Source organism: Peromyscus leucopus, chromosome 12 (genome assembly GCF_004664715.2).
Source record: "Peromyscus leucopus breed LL Stock chromosome 12, UCI_PerLeu_2.1, whole genome shotgun sequence".
Lineage (NCBI taxonomy): Eukaryota > Metazoa > Chordata > Mammalia > Rodentia > Cricetidae > Peromyscus > Peromyscus leucopus.
In genome coordinates this window covers 57,379,455-57,407,315 of record NC_051073.1, presented here as the reverse complement: position 1 = coordinate 57,407,315, position 27,861 = coordinate 57,379,455, and the positions used below count along the sequence as shown (strand labels likewise).

General features: G+C 48.2%; 1 protein-coding gene across 1 annotated transcript in view; it reads right to left on the bottom strand.

Moving 5' to 3' along the window:
- Nucleotides 1-788: 788 nt before the first annotated feature.
- The window catches only part of Arhgap31 (Rho GTPase activating protein 31), a 112,297-nt gene continuing 85,224 nt past the window's right edge, over nt 789-27,861 (bottom strand). The window contains 10 exon segments of the mRNA XM_028881600.2: nt 789-2,871; nt 2,874-3,600; nt 7,365-7,642; nt 9,259-9,807; nt 11,336-11,398; nt 17,677-17,801; nt 20,486-20,684; nt 23,520-23,662; nt 24,257-24,364; nt 25,317-25,399. Coding sequence (XP_028737433.1) covers nt 1,211-2,871; nt 2,874-3,600; nt 7,365-7,642; nt 9,259-9,807; nt 11,336-11,398; nt 17,677-17,801; nt 20,486-20,684; nt 23,520-23,662; nt 24,257-24,364; nt 25,317-25,399 — 3,936 coding nt within the window. The 3' untranslated portion in view covers nt 789-1,210.

Here is a 27,861-nt window from a genome sequence, read left to right as displayed (position 1 = left end):
AACTCTTCCAGCAGGTCTAAGGAACAGCAGTTGAGTTATTGCATCTGTTTGTGTCTAGACAGCCAAAGAGCAAGGCTGAGTTTAGGTGGATGGTGGATGGGGAATTAAGACAGAGAGAGGTGTCTCAAGCCTGCCCTTGAGTGATGATGAGAGACCAAGAAAGGAAGGAGCCACTGGCTAAAGGCAGTGCCTCTTTGAAGACTGTGAGTGGCAGTGACAGCCACTCTGCTGGGGTCCCTCCTTGCCTCCTCTCCTGTCATGCTGGGCCCAGACAGTTTAGCGCTGGAGAGTAAAGCTGAGCTCCAGTTTTTCTCCCTGATGCCTGGCCAACTTAAACACGTCAGGTCCGTAAAGAAGTTGTGCCTTGCTGTGAGGCTTTTCCTGTGACATGTGGCAGTTGGATTCAGGTACTATCAAGAAAGCAGACACGTCACTCCTGCACACCTATATGACTTCCCAGTCTAGCGCTGTCCTCAGTCTGCCAAGCTGCTGGATTTGGTAATCCGAGTTCAGCACAGTGGCAGGTGGAGTCACAATAAAGCCAGCACCAGGAAGCGTTCGTGGGTGGGTACCAATCCTGACTTCATGGATCACCTCGGACAGGTTTGCAGCCACTCCAGGGAGAGAGCACAAGGAAGTCCCCGACCTGGATATCTTAAGTGCATGTTAGTTTGCATTTTCAGATCTGCTTCTATCTGGGGGCAATACACTTTTACAGAGCTTATTAGAAAACTGGTCTAAAAGAACACATACTTAAAAGAGCATAAAAAAGCACAATGACACCTTCGATCGTAACAGGAAGATTTTTTCTGACTCAGGTAAAGAATTTTTCTTTCTTTCAAGGAATACTAACACAGCCAGCTCTTGACAGTAATAGATAATGGCAATGGAGGAATAATGTGACTCACAGACGAACCCCAGTTTCTATCCGAGGCAAGCATTCCATCCTCTTCCCCTGCCTACCTTCCCAACTTGCTTCTGTGGACTTACTTAAATCTCACTTTTTGGTCCTGTCTTGACCCCTCTTCTGGCAAATGGACTCATGTATGGTCAAAGACAGAGAGGTGGGGGAAGTGGGAGAGAGGGGGTTAGTCAGAGGCCAAAATAAGCCCCGATTTAGATAACCTGTGGCTGGAAGATGGCCAGTTGGTCCTGTAGTAACTTCCAGATGAACCTGCCGTTTCTGCAGACACCAGCAGGTCCACCGGCCTCACTCTATTTGCCTCCCACTTCTTCCATCCAGAATCACAGATCTCCGCTGGGGCTGGTAAAAACAGCTGGTTGAAGTCTCTAGTCTTTGGCCATTCTTGGGGATGGTCATTTTATTCCTAAGTGTAACCCCTTCAGGTGTGACCCATGTGTTTTCTGCCAGTTCCCCACAGAGAAGGCCAGGGGAAACTGTCTGAGTGGGGCTTCTGATAGGGGACAGCAGAACCTTGGAATCTATCATGGTGGATGAGGAGGGCAGGTGGTCCATGATGGGGAATAAGATTAGGCTCTGAGGTCTTCCTGGCCTTGACCTGTGGAAAGGCTTAGGACCCCCAGACGCTCGCTCCAGTTTTGAAGAAAGAACGTTGTCTCCTGACGGCTCTGTCTCTGATGTGCGTTTTCTGCACTGCCCCGTTGCATCCTGTGGGGAGAGCAGACTGGATACCCCTGGTTCTGGAGAGCAGAAGGGCCCCTCAGACACGCAGGGTGTGGCGCTACCCTTCCTCTGCGATGCAAAGGCTCCGGCCTCTTGCTTTGGTTGCTCTTCCTCTGGGCTTTCCAGGGAGGAGGGAGAATCATCTTTGGTGGGTTTCTGAGGGGTCTCGGTGGTTGGACCAGGTTCTTCCCGCTTCCTCTCCGGAGGCTGAGCCCCACCTTCTCCTGCGCTCTGAGAGGGCAGGGGCTGTGGGATCTGTGTGTACTGAATCTTGGGCGGGATGACAGGGACAGCCTTGGCCTGACACATTTTGACCATGAAGGAGGTTCTCACAGCTGACACGCTCACGGGAGCCGAATTCCGGCGGCCTGTCAGAGCATGGGCAACAATGTCCAGGTCCTGGATGTCCTGGGAGTTCCAGGGGGCCGCTTTACAGTGAGAGGAGGTCATCCAGGTGACCTTGGTGTCTCCTAGTTCAGAGAGCTCTATTCCGGGTGAACTGAACGAAGCTCCATTCTCAAGCCGGAAGAGGTCAGTGATGGGAGTGGCCGAGTCCAAGTTGAGGGAAGAAGGCCTGTGTTTCCCTTTTGAGGGCCCACACTCAGTGCTCTTGAGCTGTGACTTTAGGGGGTGCTCCCCAGGTGTGGTGCTGTCTTGAGCTCTAGGTGAGCTCTCCATGCTGCTCCCTGGCTCAGGGACATCACTGGGTTTCATCTGAGAGTTGCTGAGTCCCAGCTGTGGTCCCTGCTCTTTTCCCTCTGTCGGACTGATGAAGTTGGCGTCTCCTGGTTTGGGCGGTATACCAGATGGTCCCTTCTGGCTGGGAAGAACCTCTAACCCTTTCAGGCCAGAGAACTCCCTGAAGGCTTTCAGGGCCTTTTCCTCCCATCCAGCAGTCTTGTTCCTGGCTGCCGGGGGCTGCGCGGGCTCGTAATTCTTCTCTGTTTCAAGATTAGCGCAACTGCTGGAGAAGGGAACCTCGAGGGTCCAGTGGCTCTGACCAGTGGTTTTGCTGTCTAGAGAATGGCTCTGGCGAAGGCTGGGCCTGTGGCAAAGCCTCCTCTCCAACCGGTGGCCCTGGGGGCACTGCATCTGGGACGCCTGCACTTCTTTCAGGGTGGGGGAATGAAGAGGGCTGGTCACCCACTGGGGCTCCTCCCACGGCTCTACCATCTCCAGGCCATGCTGAGCAGCCTCTGTCACGGTGTCATCTTCGTCACAGTCGAAGGCTCTTGGGCTGCGTGGGGGGCGTCCCCCTCTTCTTGGGGGGCGACTTCCACCTCCTTTGTAGGGCTTGGAAGACCAGGGCCTTTGCTCTCAGGAACAGCACGCTTTGCATTTTGCTTCTCGCTGGGGCTTGCGAGGGTCTCCTCTCTCTGACAGAGGCTAGGGATGCCAGGGTTGTCTTGGGGTTTGGGCTGCTCTGCGTAGGGATCTGTCCTGGAATCCGCAGTTGCATCTTCTCTTTCAGGACCTTCCTTCGACACCAAGACCCGAGGCTCCTCCTCCAGAGGGGTTGGAGGGGGAGGAGCAGGAGGAAGTGGAGGAGAGAGATTTCTCGGGCCTCCTAGCTCTATCCGAGCTGGCGAAGACACCTTCTCAAACAGAAGTATTTGCAGAGGCGCTAGACTGGCTGGGTCTGGGCTGAACCCCGGCTCAGGCTTTGACCCAGGGAGGATGCAGACTGGCTCCAGCTTCTCTCTATTGCTGAGGATGGCAGCCTCCTGTATGCTCTGATTGGCTGAGTCCCTAGTCCATACTTCCAGAGATGTAGAGCCACAGGGCAAGCTCCCAGACGCCTCTGGGAGGGGAAATGGGGCTGGACCTGACTCAGTCTTTGGGCTTGTCTTCTGGGCAGGGGGTGGTAATGACGAGAGCTCCTCCTCCGATTCAATGATTTTCAGTTCCTGTTGAATCTCGGGCCAGATCAGGGCGTGAGCTAGGTCATCTTCATCCTGAAAAACAAGAAGAGGCTGGTTACTTTTGAGCCCAGAACTCTGGGTACTGATGTCTACCAAGAGTTCAGGGAGCAAGGAGGGAAGGGAGTGAGGCCCGTACTCCAGCCAATAAGGAGGCAGCCTCAGTAATAACCATGGGTATCTGAAATATGTTGTGTCTTCCTCTTTAACTTTTTCAATGCCCTCAGAGATGATACCAGGTACTAGGCTCATTGAATAGATTCAACAAATGACCTGAATCATACAGTAGATCAGGATGGAAATCCAGTCCTGTCCACAGTGGAACACAGTCTGCTTCTGACCTTCCTTCTCAGCCAGTTGTAAGTGTGAAGGCAATACAGACTCCATCTTAGGGGAGGGCCACCATCTTAGACCACCTGCTGTACTTAGTTCCAGGAAGGACCTCAGGAATGTGCCATGACAACTTGAACAGATACAAGGCAGTATGCTCCTGCAGACATTCTGTCTGTGGTTTATGGCCCTAGAAGATATCCAGATAATCCTGCTGAACAGCTCAGATAATCCTGCTTAGCAAGTTGTGGTTCCCTGCCAAAAGTCCAACCCAATAGTTTCAAATGTGGTTTCCTGCCGAAAGTCTAGACCAATAGTTTCAAAAAATCACTTTGCCCCATATCCCTTCTACCCAATCCCAAATTGCCAAAGCATGTAATTCCTGGCTTGAGGTTTTTCCCTATAAAAACTCTCTATCCCTTGGCCGGCTGCCACTGCCGAATTTCCCTCCATTTGCCTGACAGTGGCCCAGGTTCAAACCTGACAATAAAAGAACCCTTATGTGCTTGCATCGGAAACTGGCTTCTTGGCGGTCTCTGGGGGATTCACTAAACGGATACAACAGTGAGCACATGCTATAGTCTATCCCAGCAAGTGTTCTGTCACTGAGCTATGTCCCGAGCCTTCCACTTTACTTATAGTGCGTTCCTTGCCCTTCATGTCTCAAGATGCAATTCTCCTGTAAGGAGAACCATCTCAGGGAATGTCTTTCTCTCACCTGTGACTTTCTGTGGAAGTCTGATATGCTGCTGGCCTCTCTGCTCTTCACCTGGCTCTGCTTCTAGAGTACTGAGGGTTAAATCTAGGGTCTCACACATGAAGTGTGCTACACCCCCTAACCCCCATTCTCCCTTTTATTTCTTTAAACTCTCCAGTATTACTTGAACAAAAGCAACTGGATTTTTCTTTGCTGCATTCCATTGTGAACAGTTTTGTTCACTAGCTTTTTTTCTTTCTTTCATTTTTCTTTCTTTCTTTTTTTTTTTTCCAAGACAGGATTTCTCTGTGTAGCTTTGCACCTTTCCTGGAACTCACTCTATAGCCCAGGCGGGCCTCAACTCACAGAGATCAACCTGCCTTTGCCTCCCGATCAAAGGCATGCACCACCACTGCCTGGCAGCCTTTTTCTTGTTTCCTTACTTTACTCAACATTTACATTCATCAATCACTAAGAAACCCTGTTATGTTTCCTCACCCTTCCATACTTCCACTTTGCCCTGGATCCTGATTTTTTTCCTGTGAGGCTGGCAGGGACAGGGGTGACAGTCTTGGTCATTGTAGTGACCTTAGTGCTCAGGAGAGCAGAGTGCTTACTTAGCACAAGGTGAGGATTTAGTCCATAGGTTCAGTGAAGGAAAGACCTGAGGCCTTACTTGCTAACTTAAGTTCCCCTAGTTCTTCCTGCACTAATGTTATCTTCTTCGAAGTGCTGTCCTTTGTACTGGGGCTCTCCTCATGAGACGCCAACCACCACAGGCTCTCTGCCCATGCAAACATGCTCCATGGCTCGGGAGGCTGAGACAGGAGGATCACTTGAGTCCAGGAGTTCTGGGCTGTAGTGCGCTATGCCGATCGGGTGTCCGCACTAAGTTGGGCATCAATATGGTGACCTCCCAGGAGTGGGGGACACCAGGTTGCCTAAGGAGGGGTGAGTTAGAAGAGAGGCAGATTCCCATACACCTGCTCCTTCTTCATAACATTTGTGAGTGTGTTGTCTGTCTGTCATTTGCCGAATCCTTGCCTTCCTGACTATCCAAGCCCTGGTTCTTCTATGGTCATGGTACCCCCTATTGGCCAGTCCGTGGCACTATGGGAACCCTTGCTCAGCCCTCCTGAGGCCACCACATCACCTCAGCTTTGTCCAAACTCCCCGACATGGTCCTCTTGGTGGCGGCTTCTGGAAGTAAGTTAAAATGCTGTAGGCTTCCTTTATCTCTCAGCATATGCTGCTGGTTATGGTTCTTACAAAAGCAGGACTCCTCCCTGGGTGTCCCCAGAAACACCTCACACCTTCTACATAAAGACATCTCATAAAAATACTCATGGAAAATACCACCCCTAAAGAATGGATAAGGTCTGTCAGCTTTGGGGTCAGATTTGAACTTCTCTAAAAACACACACTAGAGCTTGGAAATGTCTCAGGTTTTACAGACAGCCCAGGACAAACACCAGGCTGGGATGTCGGAGAAAAGAGAATGAGGTTCATGAGTGGTCATCTTGCGTGGGACTGGGATATAAGGAGCAGCCTTTGTGATGTGTCTGAGGTTGAGTGTCATTACGTTCTAAGGACATGTCAGTGGTTTATGGGCCAGAAATATTCAGAGTTGTGTCTGCCTTGGGAATCTGACCTGAATGGTTTCCTTTGCGTCATGGCGGGATCTCCCAGAGGCCTGCAGCAGAAAAGCCCCAGGCTGAGAAGTGAGTTTTGTTTGTTTTGAAACAGGGTCCCATACATGCCAGATTAATGACCTGAAACCATGGTCCTCCAGTTTCCACCTCCTAAGTGATGGGATCATAGGTGTATGCCTTCATTCCTGCCCAAGAAGTGAGACTTCTAAAGACTCCTTAAAATTTATGTAGAACTCCTAGCCACTCTCCCAGCTGTATGGCCGCACATGCACTGTCCAGTAGCCAGGCAAGATGCTTAGTTATCCCAGGGTCTTACATCCTACATAATCTGTGCACTGCATGATCACGTAAATTGTGTGCAGTGTGTGCAGTGATCATATAATCTATGCGCATGTGTGGTGTAGCTATGTAAGCCCATATGTGCATGTGAGGGCAGAATCTATAAAAGCAGGTCCCACGTATCCTTCCCCGCTTTCCTGCATGATCATTCCCATAGGCCTATTCCATCCCTTCTGTTCCCTTCCCTTAATAAACTCTTAGAGTGGATTTTGTCGTACTTTATGGCTTTACTCGCATAGTAAACAGCGCTGCTTAATGAATAACATTGCGCCGCTTAATAAATAACACACACACACACACACACACACACACACACACACACACACACGATTTATATAATATATGTATGGGGCTAGGAAGATGGTCCAGTGATAGAAATGCTAGCCTTGCAAGCCGGACAACCTGAGCCTGGTCCCTGGAGGCCACATCAAAAGCTTGATGCAGTGGTGCACATCTGTAGTCCCAGCACTCTTGTGGTGAGATAAGAGGTAACAAGAGGGAAACTGTATGGAAGCCTGGGTGCTGGTCAGCCTGCACTACACAGTGCAGCAGCAGCAGCAGCAGCAATAAGAGGAGCCCTGCCTGAACAAATAAGGCAAGAACAGACTCCCCAAAGTTGTCCTCTAACCCCCACATATACATGCTATGGCACACATATGAAATAAAAACTTTAAAAAAGTAAATGAATTAAAGAAGTCTCTCTTGTAGAAACTCTTAACATTTTTTTTTAAACCGCTTTAAATTGTACTATTTGTGGCAGGAACAGGCAGAGTCCACCTTACCATCTCATGGAGAAGCATCACTTCGGTCCTGGCCCTGAGGCTCTCTTGTGGAGCGGTTGTCTTCAGCTGGCCAGCCCCCTGGCTGTCCTCCACCACCTCCTCTGCATTTGGCCTCTTCTCGGATTCCCTTGAAAGATGAGAGCCCAGGGATATTTCCAAGGATTTCTTCTCCGCTTGGGTACCCGGGACCAGGGAAGGGCCTTGGCTACATTCTGCTGGCCCCAGGGCTTCGGGTTCTGGCACGGTGTCCTCAGGAGCTGCCTTCTTAGTGACAGAGGCTGTGGTGAGGATGGGAGGGATCAGTACAAAGAGTTCGTTTCACAAAGGCACTTGCAACACCCTCCCGCCACCGTCCTGCCCCCTAGCCCTGCTTCCCAGGAACTGGGGACTTCTCTCGACTCACTGCCCCCTCCTTCTTTATGCTCTTCTCTGGACCACGTTCCTGCCTCGGATCCCAGCCATCATCTAGTCCAGTGGTTCTCAACTGGGAGCCGTTTTGCTCCAAATTCCCCCAGCCCTCCGGGGGCATCGGCAATGTCTGGAGACATTTTTGGTTGTCACAGCATTGGAGGAGACGAGTCTTATTGTAGAGCACAGCTTTTGAAGCTGTGGGTTGTGCCCGCCTATGAGGTCATGTAACTGAATGTGCAGGTCGTAAAAATGTTGGCAAGAGTGAAAGGTTTCTGAATAGACAGCGGCCAAAAGGAATTCAAAATCAAATGGACGGTGAATCTGGGACGATCCTTGTAGTGCCCAACTGTGTAGCATTGCACAGTTTCACGGCAGTCTCGGTTCTGAACGCTGTGTTGCCATCATGCCAAGAGACACCAGCAAATACACCCTGGTTCAGATTTGAGATTCACGTGCCAGGAATTGCAAATTGCAATGTTTGATGTGTGTGGGTGTGTGTGTGTTTACCCACATGCTTGCTATGAGGTTTTGGGAAAATTATTTATTCCTCTCCAAGCAAATGGAGATTAGCTAATAATCATTATCCGTACCTCTGAAGGTTGCCTTAAGAAGGGAGATTATACACGCAGCACCCTTCGGCTATGCCCAACAACCTAAGAGCTACTGAAAAGCACCAGTTTTGGTTGAGATAGAAACATTCGGTTGGTCTGACTGTCAGCAAACCTTTCTGTTGAGATTCTCCCTACTCTATTTTAGGACCGTCGGTCAAAAGAGTCCTTTCTAAGTGGTTCAGGCCTGTAACCCAAGCATTAGGGAGGCAGAGACAGTGGGATCCTTTGTTGGAGACCAGCCTGGCTACAAGGGAAGAAGCGTGGAGCAAGAACAGAAACTCCTGCTCACCACGGTCACAGTTCAGGGACTGTATCAGCCTTGGGGTGTGAGAACCCACCAGACTTACTCCGCGATTGCGGAAATGAAACCTAAGGAAGCACTTTCTCACGGCTGGGTTTGCTATCCCTATCCTTTGCAGATATGAGGTGGAAATGAGGAGGGATGGATGAATAGAAAATACATCCAGAAACACAGGCCCGTCAATTCCAGCCCTGTAGCTCAGCATCCCACGACTTCTCACTCCTGAGTTCTCACCGTGTGTGCTAATAAAGTAGTAAGTAACCTTTACCGAGTACTTATTATGTATTGGACGCTGCTCTGAGATCTTTGCATGTGTTAACCAAATGTTCACACAAACTTACAAGTAAGGTATGATTATTAACATCAGCATTTTATACATTAAGAAACTGAGGCACAGGGGATTAACTTGGTGAAAATCCACGGCAGAGCACGGGTTTGCAACAGCCATTCTGGCCCTAGAGCCCACCATCCCAACCACCTCCCCACACTGCCTTGCACATCCTATGGAAGCCACTTCAAACCTGGTGTTCTATCTTACAACGGAACGAGACCCGTCCTGTCCCTATTTTACCTGGAAAAGACTCGGCTCCCGGAGGCTTCTCCTCTTCTGGCCACCCTCCGCTTTCTGAACCTTGGAAAGAAAACTCTTCTAGGCTGGAGAGAGACTGCAGCTCTTTGGGGGGTGTTCTGCACGGGGTGCTGTTGGTGCTGATGACCGCAGACACGCGGAGAGGCACGGAAACCGCGAAGGGCTCGGAGATGTTGAGCGCCTTTCGCTGGTGGCGCGGTGAGGGCTCCATCTGGAACAGGCTGCTGGTGAACACTGATTTGCCGGGACTGTCGTTGGAGGTGTAGAACATCCCCAGGAGCTTCGGGGCGGACTGCTCGCTCTCAGGGTCTCCGATCGGTCGGAACACCTTCAGCTGCTCAGGCAGGGGCCGGATCTGACCGCCCACCTCACAGCCCCCCTCAGCCCCAGCCGGCATCCCCTCCTGACCCCATTCACTCTCCTTGCTGAGGTCACAGGAGCTGCCGGCGCTGCCCGTGTGCATTTTTGTGGCTGGAATGAAAAATCCACCAGTGGTGACTGTTCGATTGAAATTTCCTTTGTTTTCTTTGCCTGGTGAAGAAGAGCAAGCGGTGGTTAGCATCCTGGGTGTGCGCAGACTACGGCTGGGGGAGCCGCTTTCCTTGAAACTTGAGGCTGGGCCTGATGGTTGTTTAACAAAAAGTGGAGGAGATACTAGCAATTCGTCCACCAAGGCAAGCACAAATGTCAATCCCTGTTGTTTGGCGATGGATATCAACTCATATGTAACCTGCTCCAACAGGTAATACATAGCAATTACCCAACTCTGCTGGGTTAGTGTTTGTCAACTTGACACAAACCTGGACACATTTAGAGACTCTTAATTGAGAAAATGCCTCCATCATACTGCCTAGAGGCAAACCTGTGGGACATTTTTTTTCTTAATTTAGTGATTAATGTGGGAGGGCCCAGCTCACTAATGGGTGGTGCCATCATCCCTGGACAGGTGGTCTTGGGCTGCATAAGAAAGCAGGCTGAGCAAGCCACGAGGAGCAAGCTAGTAAGCAGCACCCCTCCATGGCCTCTGCTTCAGTTCCTGTCTCCAGGTTCCTGCCCTGACTTCCCTGAGACAGTTGCAAGATAAATAAACCCCTTTCTCCCCAAGTTGCTTTTTGTCACGGTGTTTTATCACAGCGTCAGTCAGTGTTAGCTGGCATGAACTAGCCTATTTGTTCAAAATGTCAACGGAAGCACTGTGAAACTCATGGTCAGGAAACTCACAAATCCAAGACGCATAACCATCATGGAATACATCAGTGTTTGGCTTCCTTCTAGGTTCCCTCTGTCTTAGTTTTTAGCTTGTTGACCTTCGCTGTGGTCTAATTTTGAATGAAAAGTCACTATGGTCCCCTCTGTGGTCAGAGGAAAGTTGGAAAAAGGAAGGTTCTAGATCTTTTTTTTTTTTTTAAAACAATTTATTTATTTTTATTTTATGTGCATTGGTGTTGTCTGCACATGTGTCTGTGTGAGGCTCTCAGATCTTGGAGTTACAGATGGTTGTGAGCTGCCATACGGGTGCTGGGAATTGAACCCAGGTCCTCTGGAAGAGCAGTCAGTGCCCTTAACTGCTGAGCCATCTCTCCAGCCCTCTAGATCTTTTTTTTTGGATGAGCTAGGGCTAGACAGTCGTGTGTAAATGTAATTGCAGTTAATCGGCTGGACACTAATTGTAGAATCTCACTGTGATGATTCAAAAGAAAACGCGCCCCCCCCACACTCATATATTTTCATCATTATCCCTAATTGGTGGACTGATCAGAGAAGGGTTAGGAGGTGTGGCCTTGTTGGAGGAAGTACTTAAGTGGGGGAGGGCTTTGAGGTTTCAAAAACCCACACCAGGTCCAGGGTCTCTCTCTTCCTGCTGCCTGTGAATCAGGATGTAAAGCTCTCAGCTACTTTCCCAGTACCCTGCCTGTCTGCATGCCATGACGCTCCCTGCCGTGACGACAACGGACTCTCTGAAACTGTAAGCAAGCCCTTAATTAAACGCTTTCCTTTATGAGTTGCCCTTGGCCATGCTGTCTCTTCACAGCAGTAGGATAATAACTAAGACACTCACCTTCCACAGGTACTGAACACAGTGAGTCCATGCTTTTAGCTGGTCGGATAGTAGCCTTTTCCACTAAAGATAAAAGAAAAAACAAATACCCCTGATGAGTGCATACCAAGAAGAAACATTCAGAACAATAGGTCAGGCTATAAGCATATGAGAAAAATTTCCAGGAAACTGTTTCAAGTAGTTATAACATATTTTCTCCTTACAGAATTGCCCTGACTCCCCTCTATATGTCCCCACTTTCCTAATGGGGACTGACCTTATAACAAGAGGGCACAGATTAGTTTTATTAATATTTTTACAAGTAAAGGTAAATTGTAATTTTGTCAAATGAGAAGTTCTGAGTCCAGTTTAATTGTACAAAAAGTGCTGAAGGAGTTGGAGCAATAGCTTTGTGGTTAAGAGTTCCTTTTTCAGAGGATCCAAGCACCTATGTGGCATCTCCCAATTCCCTGTAACTCTAGTCCTAAGGTATCTGATGCCCTCTTTTGGCCTCCCAGGGCACTGCATGAACACAGTGCACAGACATACACGCAAACATCCACACACATAAAATAATAAAAATAATTTTAAAAAGTACTCAAGATTAATTCATGGGGTAGACTTGAAGGGACCTGGGAAACCTCTCTTATCTGGCACACTGGAGAGCAGGATTGTTGGCTGCCGCCATATCTAGCAGCATCAGGAATCTGGTACGTCAATTGAGAAGGCTGTGTGTGTGTGTGTGTGTGTGTGTGTGTGTGTGTGTGTCCATCATCTTTCCCCCATGGGCTATGCTCCATAGAATTTGTAGACTGGTTGTTCCTCACCCACCAACCTCCGTGATGAACAGATCCTTACCAAACAGGAACCTCTTTGAACACAGACTTTGCACCTGGTATAATCTGTGCATCTATGCTACCATGGATGGGGCTTGGGGAAAGTGTTGGTTTAAATGAGTCAAGAACCCATCACTGGCACAGGAACAGGCACTGCTATGGTAGGAGTCTGATCCCAAAATGTTCATAGATTGGAAGCTTAGCTCTTCAGTGCCTCAGGGTTGGAGGAGTTGGGTTACGGAGGCAGAGACCTCACAAACGGCTTAACGGCTTTCTCGCTGAGATGGGATAGCTACTTCGAGAGTCTGCCCTCTTTCTCCGGTCCCCATTTATGTGCCTCCATTCATTTTCCACCATACACTGAAGCAGCATGAGGCTCTCACCACAAGTCAAGGAGATGCCAGCCTGGCCATGCTCTTAGACTTCCTATCCCAGAGAACTATGAACTACTGTTCTTTATAAGTTACCCAGCCTCAGGGGTTCTCTCCTGCAGCAAAGGAAACAGGATTAGAATCGATATTCCTTCCAGGTCAAGCTTGCTAGGAGGGAAACGAGGACCCGGATGCTAAGGAGTGCAGGACTAACTGCCATCAAGATAACTCTGGATTTACACAGATCCGGGTTTGAGTCACCGCTGCTGCTTTGCAGCTGTGTGACCTCAGACATGCAGCCTTTTTATGTTATACTTTTTTCTCTTTCTTCTCTCTTTTTCTTCCTTCCTTCCTTCCTTTCTTTCTTTCCTTCTTTCTCTCTCTCTCTCTTTCTCTCTTCCTTTCTTTCTCTCTTTTTCTCTCTCTCTTTCTTTCTCTCCCTTCCTTTTTCCTTTCTTTCCTCCTCCTCCTTCTTCTTTTCCAAGACAGGTTTCCTCTATGTAGATCTGGCTGTCCTGGAACTCCCTCTATAGACCAGGCTGGCCTCGAACTCACAGAGATCCACTTGCCTCTACCTCCAGAGTGCTGGGATTAAAGGCGTGCAGCACCATGCCCAGCAGATTATACCTTTTTCATGTATAAAAGACAACGGAGTTGTTAAGACGAAATGAGAAATGACTATAGAGTAATCGTGTTGTTCTAAAGTAGAATAAATACTCAATTAAAAATAACACATAGTGAGTTCCAGACCAGCTAGGGTTACAGAGGGAGAACCTGTCTTACAAAACAAAAGAAAACATACTGTCTGCGACTGTTTGGACCAGCCAGTGCTCACCACAGGGGAAGACAGGCAGTTGTTCCACAAGAAGCAGCCGGAGCTGGCACTAACTCAAACTGGGCAATAACTCATGCCTTGTTTTAGTCCTCTTTTTAGAATTCCCCCTCTTTTCCCCCTTAATCCAAACGCTCCTCTTCTAAGAGGTTCTGATGTAGACAGTTGGCCTCCTGCATTTGGGGATTCTCTGACTCGGCCACATGGGAAGAAAGCCTGCCTCTGCTTCACTCAGGCTCTCCAAAGCCTCGAGAGCCCCCAACCTCCTCACTCTCAATAGCTATGCCAAGATTTTTCCCCTTCGAGAGCTGCTGTTTGTACAGGATCATACGCTGATTTATCATCTTAAAGCTGCCTGGCTGGCGTCCCTCGTCTGTCTGTGTATTCTGAGAAACGCTTTGCCTTTGGTTCCTGTATCTCTCTGTCTCTCGACTCTGGTTTCCATGTGTTGACCTTAAGGGGCCGGAACCAGGTAATCATGAAGTAACCCTGAGTCAGCGCATTCCATCCATCCAAGCTCTGTAGCTTCCACCAATAGCTCCCTCCTGCATCCCAGATAAGAACTCTACTGAACTTCAAATCCTCAGCTCTCACCCCCTTTGTGGCCTTGGTCCCTTCTGATGATTCCTTCACTCAAATGTAAAGTCTCCAGCCCCATGGCTTTAGGGTTCTTCTGCACAGGAGTTTATTTTAACATAAAACAAAATTTAAAGATTGAAATCAGTGTCTGGAATTTGCTTCAAAGTTTATGCATCTGTGTTCAGTCACTACTTCATTTTTTCCCTTACACTTTCTTGTCTGTTTAGTTTGTTTGAATGTGCTGGAACACATCCCTCTCTCTGCTGCCAACCTAATAAACTCCCAATAGTATCCATGGTTAATCAATTTTTAAAATGCCCTTTGGGGGTTGGGAGATAGAGACAGGTGTGTGTGTGTGTGTGTGTGTGTGTGTGTGTGTGTGTGTGTGTGTGTAGGGGTGGGGTTTCTTGTCATTCAGTCTAGCCAAAGTTGTTCAGTGAGAGACCATGTCTTAATATAACAAAACAAAATAAGGCGGAGAGCAATAGAGGAAGACACCTGGCATTAACCTCTAACCCCTACATGCGTGGGCACATGTGCTTGTACACATATGTGCACACACCCAAACATACTCCACACACACATACAAAATTTTTAAATACCCTTTGCCATGGAAAATTTAACACCTTGTTTACATATGTGAATCCACCGATTCCCCCTTTCATATTCACACACGAAAGTATTGCCACTAAGCGACCACACTGGAGGATTACTTTATGGACTTCGGTGGCCTCTCTTTGAGTCTATATTCTGTCCACTAGCCACACCTTGCAGTCCTGAGCTTTAGTTTCTGGCGGTCTGAGCAGTGCTGTTCTTGCTAAAGCAGCCACTCTATCGACCAGGAGTCACTTGTGTCGACATCCACCGATGTCATTTTCCTCCTACATCCCACCAAGGCTCAGCTGGCTCAGTTTTATTTCTAGTCAGTTGGTTCTAAGACTTTAACCCAGTGACTTCCAACCCTGATTGGATGGTAGAACTACTTAGGGGGCTTTAAAAAAAGTCCTGGATACTCAGCCCTTGTCACAGACCTCTTGAGCAGAAACTGCTGTGGCTGTGAGCCACCCTTTGGGGGACTCTGAGAGACTACCCTGCTGAGCACATGACACCTCATGAACTCAACCACCATTTGGTCCCGCACCTTGGGTTTGTGCCTTTTGAAAAATTACCTGGGGGTAGTAAAACTCTTTCTGATTCAAGATCACAGCTCATCATGCATTTCATCTTTGTTCATTTTGTTCTCTTGGGTTTTGTCTTTTTATTTCTGGCCTCTCCCATTCTGTAACTAATCCTCTCTTTGATGTGCTTTGGCAATCTCTCATCACAGACGAGGCGTTTCCTGTCAGGTACTCACACTTCCTCCCACACTGTCCTCAGAGAGTCCTGATTTCTTATTTGTGTTAGTTCAGCATGCTGTGACACTCAGTCCTTGTCACTTGGACTAGTTTTGCATTTGGTGAAAGGTGTATTTACCACACAACTGTTACAGATGGCTACCCAGAATCCCTTTCCCTTTGCTCTCTTTACAGAGTTCTTGTACTTCTAGGTTTAATTTCCATTCCTCCTACCAGTAGTTGGTTCAGAACCCAGGTTAATCAGCCCCAGGAACCCCTTTGCCTACACGGACTGGTCCTGTGACCCAGTGAAGGCTCCCGAGACCAGGGAAGACTCAAGGCAGGACACTTGAGGAGAACTGTTGAGCAAGCTACCAGAAACGACATTCCTTCTGCCTTTAGGGACAGTGAGTGACGCTCAAAGAGAAAAGCTGTCTCTCGTTACCACAGCCAAGGAAGGCAGTCTAGAGTCGTGCTGACATGGAGAGAACAGAAGAGCTGGGGAGGGCAGGATGAAATGGAGACACAGTCGCCGTGGCAGGTCACCCCTAAGTCTGCTCTCTATCAGAATGCCCAGTTCTGTCCCTGAACTGACTTTATTCTTTTTTTTTTTTTTTTTTTTTTTTTTTTGGTTTTTCGAGACAGGGTTTCTCTTGTGTAGCTTTGTGCCTTTCCTGGAACTCACTTGGTAGCCCAGGCTGGCCAGGCTGGCCTTGAACTCACAGAGATCCGCCTGGCTCTGCCTCCCGAGTGCTGGGATTAAAGGCGTGCGCCACCACCGCCCGGCTCTGACTTTATTCTTATTCATAGTAGAAATCACTGTGATGGCTGTCTGCTGTGCATCCCTGGGGCAGGTTAATATGACTCAAGTTTCTAATATTTCTATTTTCTGGCCCTTGTCTCGAAATTATCACTCTGTCTGCATAAAGGAGTTAGAGATATCGCCTCTCATCTTCCCTGCAGGAGTTCATTTCTTCCCAACACTTACTGAATTTTTCAGACATTCATGAAAGTTAAAGGCTTTTCTACACCTACCATCTAGTTTCAATGGTTACTGGCATCTTTCTGTGTATTTGATTTGTCCATTCTATACCTACTTTCCCCTGAATTATTTGAAAGTGAGTCTTGATATTTTGACATTTCATCTAAGTACTTCAACTATAGCATACACCTCCCAAGAACCATTAACACACTATAAAATTTAATAATTCTTCAAAATCACCCAGTAGCCAACGTATACCCACAGTTTCCTATTGGTCCTTAAAATTGTCTTTGTAGCTTTTTTTTTTTTTTTTTTTTTAAGAAAATGAACAAACCAACCAGATGAGATTTGATCCTTGCGTTTGTGTGTTGACATATTGCACTAAATCATTGTGGAGGTCTTCCTTGGCCTTCCCTGACACAATATTCAGGATGGCTTGACTAGATTCTGTATTATGTAGTGGTTCCCTCAGTTCCTCCTTTTATCAGTTTCTTTTCTTTGCTCAGAAATAAACCCGTGGGGAAGCACCCCATTTATAATCACAACACCGAGGGTGAAGGGACAGACCTTCTTGACAGCAGAATTCCAACTAATAGACAATAGCTACTTAGGGAAATTACAGGAATGGCTGTTGCGGGCAAGACCTAACCAGTGCTGCTAAAACATATGACACACAGTACTTTAACCAAGTCACCTAAACCAACTTTACAAACAGTAATGCTTCGGCATCATGGACCTCTCGACATGACCCAGAGGTGGGCAGGACACAGTCTTTGTAGAAGGTCTGGAAATTTTCATAACTTTAGTCTCCCCACAAGAAAACCTCAGTCAGATGTGGGAACAGTTCTACAATATAAGGGATGATGTTCTTCCAAAGTATCACGTTGAGAGACCTTGGAGGAGACTGAGGATGTTTGAAGATGTACTTCATACCAAATGAAGTATGGATCCCAGGTTTGGGCTTGGAAAAAGTCCAGAAAAAGATATTAATGGGACAATTGGTTAAGTATGACTTTTTTTTTTTTCGAGACAGGGTTTCTCTGTGTAGCTTTGCGCCTTTCCTGGAACTCACTTGGTAGCCCAGGCTGGCCTCCAACTCACAGAGATCCGCCTGCCTCTGCCTCCCAAGTGCTGGGATTAAAGGCATGCGCCACCACTGCCCGGCAAAGGTTTATTTGTTTATTTTGTATACAGTGTTCTGCTTGCAGGTATGCCTGTAGGCCAGAAGAGGGCACCAGATCTCTTTATAGATGGTTGTGAGCCACCATGTGGTGGTTGGGAATTGAACTCAGGATCCCTGGAAGAACAGCCAGTGCTCTTAACCTCTGAGCCATCTCTCCAGCCCTGATTTTTTTTTAATAGCTAATGTGAAGTGATCAAGTATGAAACCTAACCAAGAACCAAAGGTGCCATGGTGCTGATCCTTACCCGAAAGCCTCTGCCCTCTCACGAACACACTCCCATTTCTGCTCAGCTTGGATTTCGAGTCCGATCCAGACCGCCCCAGGTTAAATATTGATTTCCACTTCTTTGATTTACTGGAAAGCTTTCTCCTAAAATAACCAAGCCACACAGGTTAGCCGAACTTGTCATTTCAAGGCAGTGTTTCGTTTTGAGACAGGGTCCTCAGCAGACCAGGCTGGCTTGAACTCATGAACTCTGCCTCAGTCTCTCCAGGGGGGTTGCAAATTGAGAGAGAACATTACAGTTACAGTCTCAGTCATAAATGGCCTTGATAGTTCCAGAAGTTTCCCTCTAAAATCCAAGTTGCACCTGACTATAGCCTGTTTGGGGATGCCCTGAGTGTCTGTCAAAGGCAGGGGTGGGAGACAGAAAAAGGCAGTGGTCAGTGGGATGCTCAGAGCTCACAAGCAAATGCACAGTTCTGAAATCTGGTAAGAAGTTTACGGAGCTCTGTAGTTCTGACTCTTCAAACATGCCGAAGTTTTTTTTTTTTTTTTTTTTTAAAAAAAAAAGAGGAGTAAACAAGCCAGAGGCAGTGGTGGTGCACGCCTTTAATCCCAGTACTCGGGAAGCAGAGGCAGGTGGATCTCTGTGAGTTCGAGGTCAGCCTGGTCTACAGAGTGAGTTTTGGGACAGCCAGGGCTAGGTAGAGACACCCTGTCTCAAACAAACAAACAAACAAACAAACAAACAAATGAGGAGTAAACAATTAGGACCATAGATCCCAGTTCTGTGCTTTCTGCCTGGTGGCCATATGGCTAGGATATGTACAGGTGAGGGCTGATAAACACTCAAAATGGAAGGATGAGAAAGTAAACCAGTAAAAGAGTGTGTTCTCGTGCTGCTGGGGAGAGCTGTGGCCTGCCCGCTAGGTCAGTGGTCTTTGTAAAAAAAAAAAAATGCACAAGGGTCAGCAGCTCCTGCTCAGCCTCCTACCAGGCTGCTTGGGGATGGGGATGAGGGCTGTGGGTAGGTGTCACAGTGTCAGGCTGGCTCATGAGAACCTGGTACCACTAGGGGTCACCACAGAGGCAGGTCCTGCTTCAGATCCACCCAGTCCCAATCTGGAGTGAAGTTCGGGGTGAAACCCTGTAACTTGGGGGTTCTCACAAGGAACCCTTTCTCTACAGGGCCCTCGCCACCCAGCACTGGGTCTCGGCTTTAGCAGGTCTTCAGGATCAGTCAGAGACAGGTTTGCACACTTGCTGGTCTCTCTCGGCCTTGGCTTGCTAGCCTGCCCACTTAGCCTTGGGGTGTAGGAGCGGCATATATTAAGCTGGTATGGCGCTGTGGCTGAAAGCAGAGACCATGCAGGAGATGGTTCCTTCTTCATCCCTGGGAGGGAGTCTTGTTCTGTGTTGATTTAGAGAGGTGCTGTGTGTTTAGTTCTAAGAGGGTACCGTCCACCTGCTCTAGGAAGCAGTGTTTCCCCAGGGAAGTGGAGGCATGTCATTCCTACAGCACACACTTCCTCTAGTTACCCAGGGTGGCAGATTTCTTCCTCCCCAAACAGCCTGCTATCTTGGGGGAGGGACTGGCTCATGAAACAGAAAGGATGACACCATCCAATAAAAGGTGCCTTGGCCTACTGGGCCTACTAAAGGTGTACGACACTTCCTCCAATCACCGCCTTCTTCCATGGTGGGGTGCAATCACTGGGTAGAGACTAAGGTTGTAATGGGAGAAGAAATAAGAAAGAAGCTGCCCTGTGGTACCAATGTTGATTTGTTTTGAAAGGGAGATGGTAGGCTGGGCGGTGGTGGCACATGCCTTTAATCCCAGCACTCGGGAGGCAGAGGCAGGTGGATCTCTGTGAGTTCGAGGCCAGCCTGGTCTACAGAGTGAGTTCCAGGAAAGGCGAAAAGCTACACAGAGAAACCCTGTCTCAAAAACCAAAAAAAAAAAAAAAAAAAAAAAGAAAGAAAGAAAGAAAGAAAGAAAGGGAGATGGCTTAGTTAATAAGGTGCTTGCCACTCAGCATGAAGACCTGAGTTGGAGCTGAAATCCCAAGTAAAAAGCTGAATATGGGGGTGCATGCTTGTAACCCCAGTGCCTAGAAGGCAAAGACAGGTGAATCCTTTGGGCTTATGGACTCGCCAGACTAGCCTACTCCACGAGCCCCCGGCCAGCGGTGAGCCATGTTTTAAAAGAGAGAACAAAAAGGTAGGTAGTGTCTGAGGACCAAGCTGTTCCCTGGCCTCCACACACCTGCAAGCCTGCACACACATGTCTACATGAACACATACAAGTGTGTGTACAGACAGACACAGAAAGGAGAGGGGGGGTGTTCTCTGGCAGGTTGAGAGGAAGCAAGGAAGTCAGACATGCCATCCCCAAGTGCTGCCACCAAGAACTCTCTGTCTAGAGTGGCACCATTTGTCAACCTGTATTCTGTCGTCGTCGGCTCATTTTTATGCCTTTTCCAGTGGTCACGCAGGGGTGGAGGTCATGGGGAGGGAGGCAAATATTCATCTTTGGCAGCTCACTTTTATACACTTCAGGCCTGTTTTGTCTACTCTCTGGGAGAAGAGTCTCGTGACTCAGTATCTCGGGTCTTTGGTAGGAGACCAGAGCTCGCAGTAACCACTTGGGGCAGTGGGTGAAGGCATCACTATGAATGGTTGTGAAAATTGTGGAGACAGCTCCCTTCTCTTCTAGAACATTTCTTTGTACCTCACCTGGGCTGCACCCCAATCCATACTGCTATCACTCATGGCCCCAAGACTCCCTCCACCCCACAAATCCTTCAGAATGCTGTAAGAATGCCAATTACTTGTTGTCTGGTAACTCAAGGACTGTGTGGAAGAGGGTGCCCATGGGAGGGACGATCTCAGGCAGGCTGTTCTCTCGTCTTTCCTTTCGAGCAGGGTGGTTTGTCGCCAGGCTCCGGGCCTGAGCCTCCTCCAGGCTTACCAACTTCATGGGCAGGGACAGGGCTGGCAAGGTCAGGCTCTTTGTGATGATACGGCTTTCTGTAAACCAAAGAGAAGAGTTTAGCTGGGGGCAGGTCCGAGCTCCGGGCCTAGTCAGATCTCTCATCTATAGTCCTTCCACTTGAAGTCCTGGACAGAGGGCCGCGTGCCAATGGTGGCTTTTCTTTGGCACGGGGGAGTCTAGGGTAGAGGTTGCCCACAGGAAACTGTCGGCTGTCCTGCTCACAGTAGGTGGAGGGCAAAGAGGGGCGTCAGGAGGTACCTGCTTTCTGCACTTTCCATGGAGTGACTGTTCATATGCTCATTCATTCATTCTCCAAATATTTATGGAGCACTTACTATGATCCAGAGTTACAGCAATGATTCCTTAATCCCGAAAACTCTGCTAAGTGCTTTGGTCAGCTAGGAATGTGGTTTAGCTCAACTAAGATGGAGTAGGAGGCTGCCCCTCCTCCCCACAGCTGAGGAACACGTTCTCCAAGGCCATGGATGTCTGGAGTCTACTTTTCCTAGGCATCTGTCTCTAGAGGGACAGACTGTTTATATACTGTACTATTCCCTCAGAGGGAGGAGGCTCTTTCCTCAGCACCTACTTGTCTTGTGGTGTTTATATTATAGGCAGTTGTCCCTCTTCTAGGGTATTCCTTTTACAGTGGAAGTGATGAAGGCGTGGCTCGTGTACAAGGTTCTCCCTTCTCTGCCAAGGGTTCTTAACTGGAGGCGACCTTCCACACCCTTCCCTCACTCTACCCAAGGATATTTGGCAATGTCTGGAGACATTTTATTTCACTTTGTTTTTCTGAGATAGGGTCTTGTGTAACCCAGACTGGCCTTGAATTTGCTACATAACCAAAGACGACTCTGAACTTAGGATCCTTCTGCATCTACCTCTCCAGTGCTATGACTGCATGTGTGTGCCACCATGCCTGGCTCTGGAGACGATGACTTCTTCTTCTTCTTCTTCTTCTTCTTCTTCTTCTTCTTCTTCTTCTTCTTCTTCTTCTTCTTCTTCTTCTTCTTCTTCTTCTTTCTCCTCCTCCTCCTCCTCCTTCTCCTCCTCCTCTTCCTCCTCCTCTTCTTCTTCCCCTCCCCCTTCCCCTTCTCCTTTTTCTTCTGATTAAAAATTATTATCTATATGTGTGAGTGTATGTCATGTGTGTACAGGTGACCTCAGAGGCCAGAAGAGGAGTATTAAGTGGCCTGAATCTGGAGTTATAGGCACTTGTGGGCTGCTGGAAACCAACTCCAGTCCTTTGAAAGAGCAGCAAGTGCTTCTAACCACTGAGCAACCTCTCTAGCACCCTCTGGGGACATTTTTTGATCATTTACAAATGCATGTGAAGGAGCTGTTGGCACCTGGTATCTAGGGCACTTTCTTGATTAATGATTGATGTGGGAGGGCCCAGCCCATTGTGGATGGTGCCACCCCCAGGCAGTTGGTTTTGGGTATAAAAAGACAAGCTGAGACAGCCATGAGGAGCAAGCCAGTAAGTAGACTGTAAGCCAGTAAGACTCCTCGGGGGTCTCTGCTTCAGCTCCTGCCTCCAGGTTCCTGCCTTGAGTTCCTGCTCTGATTTCCCTTCAGGAAGGAGAGTAAGCTGTGAGATGAATGAACCCTCTCCTCCCCAGGCTGCCTGTGCTCATGGTGTTTATCACAACAATGGAAAGCACACTAGGAGAGTGTCCTAGTGTGACTCTCATGACAGCACTGACATCACAGGGGACTTCTTAGAAGTACACTTTTTTTTTTTTTTAAGCCACACTCTAGACTGTTTAGAGCAGGAAGATCTGGGATGAGGCTCAGTAATCTGTGTCCTCACAAGCCCATCCATTATCAGGTGAAGGTGACAGACACGTATGTTGTAAAACCACTTTTAAACACAAATGGTCACTGAGATAATTCTGATCAACCAGATTCCTGTTTTATTTTATTTTATTTTGTGTTTTGTTTTTTTCGAGACAGGGTTTCTCCATGAAGTTTTGGTACATGTCTTGGATCTTGTTCTGTAGACCAGGCTGGCCTTGAACTCATAGAGATCTGCCTGCCTCTGCCTCCTGAGTGTCAGGATTGAAGGTGTGTGCCACCGCTACCTGGCCTGTTATTATTATTATTATTATTATTATTATTATTATTATTATATTTTTATAAATGAAGCTCATAGACATTCAAACAGCACAGACCAGTTCACGCCTAGGGCTCACTGTGCCATTACAAGCCCCACACAAGCACAATTATTTTTGTATGCCTCCTTCCTGATACAGGGCAGGATAAAGTACTCGGGAAATGGTTGCACAGAGAATGTAAGTGTAGACACACGGCCTCTGCCCACTTACGACTTCAAGGGGAAGGCATGAGACTCTTCTAAACTTAGTGAAAACCACAGAGGAGAAGAACGTTGCCTGTACCTTTACATAATAAAGAACTCACTAGAAAGAGAACATTATCTCAGTTCTACCCCAACACCACATCCCCGGGAGAGGCCGTGTATGCACCTGATCAGAAACATGCTAAATCCACACGCAAATGCAACCACTGCTGCATCACACAGATACATACCTAACACCGTCACGGTGGCCAGTATCTGCAACACTATAACAGTGAATTATCACAGATAACAACACACAGCAGTCGGCATACGATACGGTATTCAGTCAGAACTAAAGCCAAGACCACCCTCACTTACTATTAGATGTGTGAAACTGTGTCTCACATAAGCAGCGCAGACTGGCCTTAAACTCTCTATGTAGGCAGGGCTGACCTGGAACGCCTGCTTTTCCCGCCTCTGCTTTCATACTCACTTTTTTGGGGGGCTCTAGGATTAGGGCAATAAGGGAGGTTAGGTGTGTGGGGACTATGCCAGGGTGAGCCATTACCATCCTGTTGCAGAGGCCTTGGAGCACCACTGTTGAAGATTTGATCGGCGTGATTCAGTATGAACTCAATCACCACCTGCTGGACCCGGACTGCCAGAAAAGCTGCGTCTCCGTTGCAAATTGTGGCTTCGATCTTCTTACACCTGTGCGGGAGCAACATCCAGAGTGACTTCGCCTTATACTAGGAGGCAGTGAGCCTTTTGTATAGGCCACATGTTTTAACTTTTCATGACCAACCAGAGAGAGACTCCCAATGGTCGTGAAGCCCAACCCACTAAATAGACTGGAAATCGCTGTCACCCGACTATAAACATTGTCCATAAATGTACAGGAATGACTTCTTTTTACTTCATGGGGCTCCCCTCCACCTTTATCCAGCTGTCCCACATGGCTGCATGAAGCAGCTGATTGAAGTTAGAGGCATCTGTGACCTCACCAAAGCCAAGAAAAGCGGATGAGTCCCATGGGGGGAGAAAAGGCCTTTTCAAGAAATGGTAGCATACAGAGCCATAACTTTAGCCACCCTGGGATTATGGCCAACAAATGCCTTTGGAACCAGAGTTTCCAAGCTAGCAGGCCAAGAGCTTAAATTTTTAAAGGCACTTTTGATTCATATATGCTATAAAAAGATGACTGAGCCATAGGTCTGTCTTCCACGGTTTTAGCTTTGAAGGACCCAGGCTTTGTTTCTGCTCAGAGCAGTGCGTGCTGCTATGAGCCCATGGGGTGGTAGTTACCTGAGGAGGTTTGGGGCCCACACCAGGGCCAGGTTCCTGGCATGCATGTTGGTCTTGCTGCTGAATGAGGCGATGTGGGCCAGGTGTCGAATCAGGTATTCCAAGGTCCTGAAACAGTTCATTTCTTTGTTAGATTTTTGGCAGAGTGAGACATGTCAGCACCTACGCGACATCTGTCACTTGAAGGTCCCGTCCAAGTTGGGATTTAAGACACTCCACATTATGAACTTTGAAGGAACAGTGGGAAGAGATCAAGGAAGGTAGCTTTCTCGACTCCAGGGCCACTGACTCAGGATGGGGACAGGTGTCAATGCTGTCAGATGTCATCGGAAACCACTGGAGCAGATCCACAGATAGGAACAGGGAACCACAGACCGCACACCCTGAGCTGTTAGTGAACAACTTGTTTCTTTTACACCCTGGGAAAATTCACCTCCCCACGGTCCTCAAAGAGGGTCTCATCTTGATTCTTAGAGGACATCCGTATAGCTACAGACTAACTTGGTTCTTGTTAACAGGCTCGTTTCACAGACAAGTATTTGTTGACCACCACGAAGCTCTTTTTACAGACATGCATCTCACACCACCCCATGCAACTGTAGTCTTGAAAGGTAAACAGATGTAGGCAACACTGGGAGAGTTAGTACCCTGTGGGCTAATCTGTGGGAACAGAAAGGATGGGGATGACGTCTGGGCTATTTTTAAGGAGCCAGTAGAGATAAAAGTGCTGAAGAGTCACCGTCACCGCCAGCTTTAAGGCCATCTGGGACTCCAAAGGTTTGTTTGTAGCATAATTCTGGCTATGAGCCAAGGATGTCACCATGAGGCTGGCTTGTGTGATAGGGATGACTTTTGGGGGGACTCTGTTGAGTGCCATGCAGATGGAGACAGGTTTGCCCTTGGCTGCTAATGTCCCTGGTTGGACACCTGCTCATCCTGATAACACTGACCATTAATTTCCAAATGTCCCCAGGAAAGCCACCATCCATTTGCGTCAATTGCCACGCCTCCCCGCCTCCTTGATGTTTGACCACACTGAGTCTGAACGGTTCTTTCTTACCTGTAATGGGGTGGGGGCAGCTCCTGGATAACATTCTGGATTCGGGCTAGCTGTCCTTCTTCTGGGCAATGAGACACTGCTTCCTGTGGAGAGGAACATGAAGTACCCAGTGAGTGCCCAGGAGCCAGCATCCTTCCTGCACCCGCTGGTCTTATTTAGGACTCAGGTCCTCCAGCCTCACAACCGTGTGCTTGCAGATCCCATCCCAGAAGCATCCTTGTCTGTGTCGGCAGCCAGCCGAGTGCTCTTTCTGAGTTTCACTCAGTCAAGTGTCTTTACCCTGTATGCACACGGGATGGGGGTTGTCTCTGTGTGCCCTCAGATGTTGTTTTGTGTCCAGGGAAGAATGTATAGGATCTAAACGTGTCTTGCAAGGCAGAGTCATAGACACTCACATTCAGAGAGACAGCATTAGACAGAGATGTCACAGGGACACAGGTTTACTCAGTCCTCGTGGGTGTGAACAGCCACTTACTTGTCACCTAGCCTGTGTGTATTCTATGACTTCCAGTCCTTAGTTGCTGCCCGTTTTGGCTGCCAAGAAGCAGAGAAGATGTGCTTTCCTTATCAGGGATTAGAGTTTTGTCCCCAGGATTTGGTGGCCTCACCCTGATTTGCTCTCTGCTTATATCCTGTGTGGGCATTTTGTTCCCGTCAGTGCGGGGCCTTGCAGGGGGAGGCAGCGACACCATGAGGACAATGTGATGACAAGCTGGCCGGTGTCCATCTCTCCCTAGCCTGAGGCTGCTGCGTGATGCCAACATCCCTGAAGATTCTACAGTTCCAGCCCCGTTTCCTATCTTGAGACTAGATCCTGCCAGTGTGCCATGATTAAAATGGATGGTCAATGTGACAGGATCTAAAAAAGCCACCGAGGAGACAAGTCTTTTGGCCTGCCTGTGAAGGGTTATCTAGATTAGGTTAATTAGAGCAAGGGGATGCACCCTAAATATGGACAGCACCATGCTGCAGGTGTCCCGAAGACAAAGGAGACACAGAGCAGAGCTCAAGCATTCTTGCTGTTTCCTGACTCAGTGTGGACTAGCTGCCTCCGGCTCTTGCGTTGCTTTGATAATCACCACCCCGCGGCTGCAATAGAAGCAAAAACGAAGATTCAAATCTGTGGGCTTTGTGCACTGTTTGCCCACATTTATTTGTTAGCTGGCGTTTCTGGCTTGGGCTGTGATTCGGGAGTGCTGGGTGTGGCTTAGTGGTAGAGCATTTGCTTAGCACGCACAAGGCTCTACCAGCCCCACAAAACAAATAACCAAACACACACACAGAGTTCCTTGTATTGCACTGTACGATTCAGTGGTGATTGCAGCTTCTCAGAAGGGCGAAGCAGGAAGGCCACGAGTTCAAGGCCTGCCTGGGCTATAGAGCGAGTACAAGTCCCTAATAACATATCAAGATCCTGTTTCAAAATTCATTATGTTTATTATAATTAGTTGTGCATGAGTGTATTCACACATGAGATACATGTGAAGGCTGAGAACAGCTTGCAAGAGCTGGTGGTTGTCTCTTTCCATGATGTGGAGCCCAGAGATCAAACTCAGGTTATTGCACTTGGCTGCAAGCACCTTTAACCACTGAGCTCTCTTGCTGTCCCCGTCTTAAAATTTTAAGAATGGCTGTGGCTTTAGCTCAGGGATAAAGCACTTGCTTACCATGTAAGAGGCCCTGGGCCTAGTCTCTGGCACCACACAACATCACAGCAGCAGCAGCAACAACAACAACATTCGTGTTATACTCTTAGCGATAGTTTTTAGACACTTACTGCTCACTGAAATCAGAAATCGATGAACTTTCCCGGACACCCGCCGTTTGCTGGGCCCTTCTCTAAGCCATATCCGCTGTGTATGTTCTGACTTAGAAGGATTCTAAGGTCCTGCCTGGGTCCCCCTATCACTCTCACCCCTGTTCCCACACCATTCCTATGCTGAACAAGGTGTGTGACAACATGCTCCCGCTCCCTCATGTATTTATTTGTTTTTAAATAAAAATTTAAAGTAAGCCTATGAGTGATGGGTTTCATTATGACATTTTAATTCTGTGTACACACGGGCACCAGACAGAGAAGTAGGTCTTTTGGCTTCCCATGTCCGTCTCTGCCTTATTCCCTTGAAAGAGGGTCTCTCACTGAGTCTGGAACTTTACAGTTAGCCCCAGAGGACCTGGCCTCTCCTGCATCACTGCAGAAGTGCCCGTGACTTTGTCCAGGTTTCTGTGGGTGGTGAGAACCAGCATTCAGGTCCTCGGCTTGCACATCAAGTGCTCTTACCCACGGAGCTATCTCCCCAGACCACCCCTTTCTCAACGGAAGCAAAACTCTTATCTCTATCTACATGTATGCCCACTATTTGAAAAAGGCAGCCAGACACCGCAATGTGGAAAATTTGAGTTATCTTTTTCCAAGAGGAGGGAAACGTGGGTTGGAGTGTCAATAATCACGGCCCTCACTCTTCGGGTGGGTGTGCCTGCTGCGAACAGAGCCAATGCTAGCACCTGCTGCCCTCTGTACGTTGTGAGACACACAGGATCGAGG